This window comes from Pholcus phalangioides, unplaced genomic scaffold, assembly GCF_987345545.1.
Source record: "Pholcus phalangioides strain wild (caught in Gottingen) unplaced genomic scaffold, Ppha-v1.0 ptg000009l_1, whole genome shotgun sequence".
NCBI lineage: Eukaryota > Metazoa > Arthropoda > Arachnida > Araneae > Pholcidae > Pholcus > Pholcus phalangioides.
In genome coordinates, this window is record NW_028301602.1 from 36,609,686 (window position 1) to 36,618,836 (window position 9,151).

A 9,151-nucleotide genomic window follows, 5' to 3' on the forward strand; every position below is an offset into this window, starting at 1 on the left:
ATAACAGTACAGCTGATAACGAAGATTTTTTTTTTTCGTGATTTCTCTGCCTCTGCAAACGAATACAGATTCGGCTAACGAGCATTTTTGGTGATACGGATGCACGCGCTAACATAAAACAGCCACGTCGCGAGAGTGATTTTTATCATGATTTTAGTGTCAATCATCACCAGAATTGCTGTCACTCGATCCCGATAAACTCATATCCACCTCGATTTTTTTCCAGACGTACCTCCACTTCTCGTTATGAAATTTTTTTAACTAGTTCATGTAAAATGAAAGATTCAGATAATATAAAATGCATTGGAAAAAAAGGGAGAAAGCCTATGTTTTCAGAGAACGTGTCCTTTTTGTGCAGGATCCTTTAGGCATCAAACTGAACAGTTTGGCCATTCTAGGAGCTTGTCCTTTTCATCTGCATGTATCAGACACAAAAATGAGCTGACCAAATCACAAATGAATAGGACACCTACGAACTCTACCAATACCGTCTAGAGCAGAACGTATCTGCTCTAGAAGGTTTGAATTTTTTTAATTCTACAGCTGGGCCGTGGACCCGCAATAAAAATCCATCGACCCCTGAGGGTCCAGACAGCCCCAATTGAGAACCGCTATACTAAACTATTCTGTGGAACCGCAGATGAACTATGAATCAGCTGAGATAGCCGCTGTTGACAAAAGTTTGACAAAAGAACCACTGTTCTTTGGGAATCAGCCCGGATCGCCATTTGTTGACGTTAAAGGTGAGTTGTGGTTGTAACCGCTTTTGACGTTACATTCAACTGCTAGGTTTTTTTTTCTTTTGACATTTTATTGATATTTAATGCTTTTCTTTAGAAAAGAAAATAGTTTCTTTTTTAAACGAAATTCACCCTAAAAACACGATCCTGTTCCGCGATATTAGTTCGAAACCAGCTCACTGCGATAAGAGGCATCCATTTTGGAAGAGAAATTCATTCATGGTCAACGAATTCGATATAACGGCCTTTTTTTTTCGGGCCAAGAAAACATAGAATGCAACGTAAATTTTGCGATCCACTTCGGAGAAAAGAAAACAAATAAACACGGTAAAATAAATGTCACACAAATCACATTAAATAGCTTGAGAAGACCGTTCAGAAACTATCGAAAGTTCGAAAATAGAGAGAGTGTGCTCCCGAGAACTTTCTAAGTCACTGATTCGCATCCTCACGCTAACGGAGTGTTTGTTCATTCTCTGCTGGCTTCGAGATATTAATAACAATAAAAATAAGAGCCTAAAAAAACTGAATTGCCCAGGGGTACATGACCTCCTCCATTTTTCTCTTCTGGGTTGATTTTTATTTACTTTTTTTTCGAATTCATTTTCCTTATGAATTTACAGTAAAAAAGAAATATGACGTCACCGCGAACACGCAAATTTATGAAAAATAAAATTAAACGTATATAAACTGAAAACAAGCTTACTACGGGCTTCAATATGGGAAGATCGCAAAGCAAGGTGAGTGACCAATGTTTTTTGTTTTTTTTTCAATTTAAATACCAAGATGTTATCGGTCTTTTTCCGGAAATGTTTACTTGGAATCAGGAAACGGAATTTGGAAAACATACTTGATTAATTAATTTATGAAATGGGTATAAACTTATGTAATTTCTGATTGCAACTCTGTTTCAATAACTTGAGTTCGGATACATGAAGTATCCTTGGTGAGTTTGGATACCGAAACCTATTTTTTCTGTTCGACGTGTTGTCCGCGAACTTATTTAAATTTTTGTTCGTTGTAGTAGTTAGTTCCAATCCTCATTTCAATGTGCAATTTGAATAATTCGGGAATGGACATCCTCTCTTAAAAATACAATACAATGCAAATACAAGGCCGCAACAGGCCTTGTCCAACGAGGGGGCTGAGAAAAAGATGCCCATAAAAGGGGGACATCACCAGGTGCAGAATAATCTGCTCGTAAAGCACGCAAAAACTCGTTCTCTTATCGATGCACGGTGATACGGGACATGCAGTGAATTTAGAAGGAAGATGTAAATCAGAGGAGGTATAGAGCAGTGGTTCCCCACTGGGGGTTCCTGGACCTCCAGAGATCCATCCACGGCCGCATTATACAATCATAAAAAAAGAGAACTTAAAAGCCTAATCTCACACTTTACTAGAAAAGAAAAGTTTTAATTATAGCGCGAAAGCACCGCTGAAAACACACACATTTTGTCATGATTTGACTAAAATTCTATTTATGACGACAGCTCTTGACAGAGGGGTATGAAACGTTGTTTTAGTTCTTTTGCAGTCCAGTAGATTACAACGCTATCGCATAACATTTACTAGTACTGAATAAAATGTTCTCCATTGTTCGAGAACATTCTCGCTGAGAGGTTGCTGTAGTTTTTTCTGTTATAAATGGGAGGGGAGGGGGGATCTATGCAAACACTTATATTTCCGGGAAGTCCACGACTGAAAGTATTTGGGAACTGCTGGTATAGAGATATTCCTATATCTCCTCTAAGATGCAAATGGGGGTTAATGACTTCATGGAGACAGAGCAGTCTTAAATCATATACTCATCCTGGAACGACCGGGGTCTCTTAGTCATCATGAGCATAGCAATTAACTGAATATGTCATTTTAATTGTGTCTGGGGGCAGAACCGCCACTAGATGCCTCGTCAGCCGGGGCAAGCACTCATTTTGGAACACCTTTATAATGTTGAAGGAGAGGTTAAAAAGTGAAATTTGCCCCCCCCCCCCTGTCCGACACTCGGGACATCAGACCCGACTGTTCCATCCTACTTGAGGCCCTATCTGGGGGGGGGGGGGGTCGGAACGCTGAGTACTTTCATGTTTTTTCCGATTTCCTGCAGGTGATAATATCCTCCCCCCCCCCAAACTCTGAGAATTAAAATTAAAAAAATAAAAGGAAGAGAAATCTCAATCTTTTTCTATTGCTTATACCATAATTTCCCAACCTTTTCTGTCCCATCGCCCCCAACGCAATCTAACCCTTAGGATCCTGTTATACCCGTAGCTTCTACCGCCTCCCCACTGGAACATTCCATCACTCCCCCAGGGGGCGTTAACGCCCACGTTGGGAATCACTTTCTTATACTGTACGCATATTCCAACACGTCAACGCCGAAGGGGAAAAACACGGTATATTTTGAATTCGAAAAATACTGTCTTTCTTTTTTCCTCATATCAAAATGACAACAAAAACTGCCTCCTTTCACTGGCAATTGATAAGGTTTTGGGGGGGGGGGGGTATGGACAACATTTCTTGAAGGGGGGGGGGCACAACGCAGTATCCGAATTCTTCATTGACGGAACAAGAGGATTTTAAGGTGGCGAGATATCTCGTCAATACCGTTGAGAGTGTTAACTAATATTTTTCAAGAGGGTGTGATTTTGTCACCCCCCCCCCCTGTTCTCTGTAAAAATCAATTATTTAAAAACGGGGTTTTTGGTCGTCGTCTCCGCCCCCTAAAATTAGTGAACCACTCAAGATCACAGGTCATCTTCACGACCTGACGTCTGTGCATTATTAGCAAGGCCGTCTTACCACTATGGGGCTCGAGCAAAGTAGTTTTCTGAGTTCCTTACTACCTTGTCTACCAATAATTTATATAGGCTTACTTACTGTCCAAAATCATAACACCAAATCACGAGGCCCACTGGCAATGCGCGGGTAGGCCCCGAGCGTTTAGGACGGGCCCTGATTATTAGATGGACCCGTGTTTTAGTAGTAATGAATTCTAAGCAATTGATGACGTTAATCTCAGATTACATATCGATGAAAGGCCTTTCATTTTAGACCTGTATGTCAATATCAGTTGATACTTTAATGAACTAACATCATGATTTCTCACAAGCAGAGGCGTATTTATGGTTTCGCCGCGTGTGGGCTACACGAATTTTGCCGCAGCCCCCCCCCCCCTTTCTACATTCTTTCACCACTCATTCCTCGAATTTTAACCGCTTGTCCCTCAACCCTATAAATAAGTTGGTGCCTCTAAGTCACTCTTTTGGTCACTCTCATGCTTGCGTACTCTCTTAGAAACTCCATATGCTTGAACACGCTCTAGGTCACTCTTTTGGTTATTCGCATGCTCACACACACTCTAGTCAGTGCCGTCTTAAGGCATGGGCCCACAAGAGAAAAGGGGCCTCACAAAAATGAGACTTGGTTGAAGTTTTCAAGAATTTGCCAGGTAGGGCCCCAGAAATATCACTCGGCCCGAAGGCCCGTGATGCTCTTGAGACAGCCCTGACTCAAGGTTACTCTTATCAGCCACATGCTTGCACTCTCTAGGCAATTCTTTGGGCCGCTTACTACTACTACTAAACCACACATGCACCTCGTCCATATTCCTCTGCGGAACCTCTAACGAATTGGTACATGCGGGAATGTGTGTGTACGTGTAGTGAAACCTGACGTGAGGTTTGTTTCTGTGTAATGCTTGTTATGTGTCGTGCTGCCATCTGCCACCAATTTTTCTAACTGTGAGTGAAATGTAATGATTGAATAATTTATCGTTGTAGGCGTGTTGCTCTCTGTGGCGAGACTTTTTAATGGGGAGATCGGCTCGCATTTGCGCCTCGAAGTTGGGAACCACAGGAAACCAACTTCAGCCGACCACCACTGCGGTGACGGTAGGGTTCGAACGCGGATCCCCGCGATGCGAGTCAGTCATTATGACCACTCGACCACCACAGCGGCTCACCATTGAGTACCTACGGAGGCTACTCAGGCTACCTGCTGTCTAGGTCACTCTCATACTAACACACTTCATGCTTGCACACGCTCTAGGTCACTCTTCTGATCAGCCACATGCTTGCACACGCAATGGCCTTTCTCCCATTATAATAATTTTCTTGGTAACTCAATCCTCTAATTCGGCGCCTCCCAGAACTTGCCGCCCTGGGCTATAGCCCGCTAAGATCCCGTGTAAATGCGCCACTGCCGACAAAGAGAATGACTGGCACACCCGATTCTATACTGACTTGTTTAGCCATTATTAATGCTAATAATGCTTCTTTCAGAACAACATAATGAGGTCCAGGAGACAAAGTAAAAGGCTATCGACGTCAAGATCAGTATCTTCTTCAACTCATAACGTAGCTCGTATCGTTCTGGCTATCTTATTCAGCGCAACATGTTGCCTACCGACGAATGCTCACCACTCAGTCAAAAAGATGATGCAGCACATGATGATGCAGATGATGATGGGTGGAATGAAGAAACACATACTCGGCATCAAGGGCGTATTGGTGCCGATCCCTATACCGATGCCCATACCCTTGCCGTCATTACCGTCCATAAGCTTGATGAAAGGTGGGAACAAAGGTGATACTGGAGGAGGGGGAAGCGATGATGGCGGTGGAGATGACGTCAAAATCAAATACATACCCATTCCGATGCCGTAAGTTTTATTTTTTTGCTTTTTGTGTGTGTGTATGTGTACAGACGAGAATTCAGAGCACACAAAAGTTTTCAACAGTTTCGGGTCCGAGCCTCGTTAATTCAGCCATTAAGTTACTGCTCACAGTATCACTACTGCATATAATGCTGACTACATGCTCTTCTTTTTTTTTTTGGAAAAAAAGAACATTGAGAAAGAAAAAAAATCACTCTCAACTATACATACGAAGGTTTTTAACTGGCTGTTGCGAAGATGAATTTTTGGAAAGAAAGAAAATTCAACTGCCTTTGTAGGGAATCGAACCAACGCCCTAGACCACTATGCTACAAAGGCAATGAATCTCTCCATCTTTCCTTGGAGCTCGTGTGCACTGAAAGGGACCGCACATGGACGACCGGACTTGACTCAGGCCAAGCTCACAACTGCTGACGCTGCCACCAGATGGCGACTTATGAAAGGATCACTGTCCATCAGTTTCCCAACCTTTTTTGTCCCATCGCCCCCTTCTTCAGAAATTTTTTTCTCCCATCGCCCCCTAAAGCAATCTAACCCATAGGAACCTATGTTATACCCGTAGCTTCTACCTCTCCACGTTGGGAATCACTGCTGTACATGGACGGTGCCCTTTCAGTGCACACGAGCTCTAAGGATAGATTGAGAGATTCGGTGCCTTTGGAGTTTAGTGCGTTCACCCAAAAAGTGAAAGGACGTGGGTTCGATTCCCCCGCAAAGGCAGTTGAATTTTTTTTCTTTCCAAAAATTCATCTTCGCAAAAGCCAGTTGTTTAAAACCATCGTATCTTTGCGGAGAGTGACGTCATTCTTTCATTTATATGTTACTGCCAAAGCCTGAAGTTGGTCACTTCGTGCACTGGCCGGCCCATTTAACCCGGCTAATGTCCGAAATTTGCGAATCGGCAAGACCCTATATATCCCTAGATATGGATCGATAAGATATCGATATTCATATTCCTTACCGTTAGGGTTGCCATAGAAAACCATAATAATTATGGTTAGCCATTGGGTATGTCATAATTATCACAGAATGGGGGCTGCAAGAAATTTATACTTATTTTGCATAATAACAACCCTTTCAAGAAGAGCCCCAAAGGAAAAGTCTGCCCCGGGGCAACGAAAAGGCACACTATGGTACTAGCTATAATTATGTGTAAATTATGTGTGTGTGATGAGCGGTAATTATAATGCTAATTTAATACTCATAGCTCATAACATCTTTTCAAAATCATTTATAATGTGGCATATTTCAATTCACAGAAATATAAATCTACTCCATATAAGCAGGGCCGTCTTAAGAGCATCATGAGCCCCCGGGCCAACTGATTTTGCTGAGGCCCTATCAAACAAATTCTCGAAAATTTCAATCAGGTCTCGTTTTTGTGAGGCCCGGGTAGGCCCATGCCTTAAGACGGCACTGCATATAAGGCAAGGCCGTAGTGAGGGGGGGGAGACTTGGGGGTCTGGTCCTCGATCCCTCCGAAATGTGGGAAAATGACTGAAAAAAGGAAAAAAAGATGGTCAGATCTATTGTTCGATCACTTTGGTCCCCCTCCAGATGAAATTTCTGGCTACAGGCCTGATATAAGGCAACATGACGTATATTGTATATTGACTTCATCAAAGGGGGCGTTTCATGAAAAGTATGAAGAGAAAAAGTTATGCAGTTCATTTTAAAAATTCAAAGGAAAATGAAAAATAATCAGCAAAATAAATACACATAACTTTTGTGATGTTATACCCCTAAAAATGATTATTTTCGGATAAAGGGGAGTTATATATGGTCCCAATCAAAAAGAGCAAAAGCATAACATTTACTTCTCTCTGTATTGGGATGAAAAAAATTCACTCTGTAACATTTGAATGATAATTTGGCAAGTTATCAATGATTGAAACCACTAGTTTCTGTTACTTTTTGTAAGTTAAATCCAGGATTTTGAAAAAACAAGAAAAGCAGTTGCAAAAAACAAAAATTTTAGTATCTAATATCCTGGCAAATTTGAATTCAGTTGTTACGGGGTAGTTACATGATCTCCATATCCATGGAATAAAAATAAATCGAAATGTTTTCTGAATGAAAATGACCAATTTGTATATAACATCACATATTATGATCTCATGGTGCACTATTTAGGTTGTTTCTCTTTATTCTACAGATCAAAGGGAGGAGGAGGCGGTAAAGGTTCAAGTGACTGGCCAAGCAGCAGTGGAGGCATGGGAGGTTGGAGTTCTGGAGGAGGCGGAGGGAGTGACTGGAATGCCGGAGGCGGTGGCGGAAGTGACTGGAATTCTGGTGGAGGTAGTGATTGGAATTCTGGAGGAGGAGGTGGAAGTGACTGGAACACTGGAGGAGGAGGTGGATGGAATGATAAAGGTGGAGGCGGTGGTGGATGGAGCACAAATGGAGATTCCGGTTGGGCAGCTTCAAACACAGACATTCAAAATGCAAAAAGTTTACCTAGCTTAGACACAGAATGGGATGATGACTGGAGATAGTTGAAATCTTGTTCATATTCAATTAGCAAGTCTAAGTGAAACTTTACAATCAGGTATGATACATTTGCCACCATAGAGTATGAAGAAACATTATGATTGCCAACAGTTGGGCAAATTACACCTTTGCAAGTCATCAACTGAAATTTTTCAACTGGAATCGCACTCAATGCAGATGTTGTACTGCAAAGTGTGATCATTATTTTGATGAGTATCAGATCCAAAAACATATGGATTTTAAACCTGAAACATTCAAGGTCTGCAACAAAGCCAGTGTTTAGAATCATAATGAAATGGAAAAATTCAGCTCATTAATTCCATTGATGAAAAATATGTGGGAGATGAATTCAACAAACGCCACCAATAAACTCTACTTAGGATGTTATGTTATAAAGCTACAAAACTTGAACTTAATTACAGCAAAAGTCTTCTTAATGGTCACTCCTCAGATCTGGCACCTCTCTTTTACAGGCAAATAATAATTTCCATTGCATAATAAAACTCCTGAATAACGGTCACATCGCTAGAATAATAATCAGTCAAATATCTGAAGGGGGAAAATGAAGAATCATACCAAAAAAATATAAATGGGGGGGGGGGGGGGAGATATTACTTAATTCCCCTTGTCGCATTTTACTAGCCGACCATTGATCCTAGAGACATGCTTCCAGTTAGAAAACTAACTTATCCACATAATGTGTAGACCTCAGATGTGTAATTCATGCTGCAAGGTGCTCCCTCTCTGTAGTTATTAACATAAAAAAGTTAACTTTTTATACAGACACCCTTTCCTCAAAAAAAAAACCCAGGTTAGTTTGTTCCCCGTCTTTTCCTGAGGTCAACAAAAAAATCCCACATTTCTAAACGCAATATTCATTAAGATATAGCATTTCAAAAATTGGAGAAAAGTTGGGAAAGAACAACATAAATGAGAGAAAGAAGCATTGTCCATTAGTTTTATGCTGCCCTTTCCCATTTTTCTCTGATTTTGAAATCAAATATCTCAACAAATATTGCCTTTACAAACATGGTATTTTTCTGTCGGCCTCAGGAGAGATAGGACAACTTTTTAATTGGGTTTTTTTAGGACAGGGTGTCCATATAAAAAAGTTGACTTTTAGTTAACTTTTTTTTATTTTATTAACTATACAGCCCCTTGCAACATGACCAATGTATCTGAGATCTAGGCGTTATTTGGATACTTTTTCTAATTGGATCTAATTTGGATACTTTTTCTAATT

At 41.0% G+C, this 9,151-nt stretch overlaps 1 protein-coding gene across 1 annotated transcript; it reads left to right on the forward strand.

The window, feature by feature from the left end:
* Window positions 1-1,451: 1,451 nt before the first annotated feature.
* LOC149082993 (uncharacterized) lies at window positions 1,452-8,509 on the forward strand. The gene is made up of 3 exons (XM_089236908.1): window positions 1,452-1,480; window positions 5,024-5,403; window positions 7,574-8,509. The coding sequence occupies exons 1-3, from the start codon at window positions 1,460-1,462 to the stop codon at window positions 7,911-7,913; spliced, it is 741 nt and encodes a 246-aa protein (XP_089093034.1). The 5' UTR covers window positions 1,452-1,459; the 3' UTR covers window positions 7,914-8,509.
* Window positions 8,510-9,151: the final 642 nt, after the last annotated feature.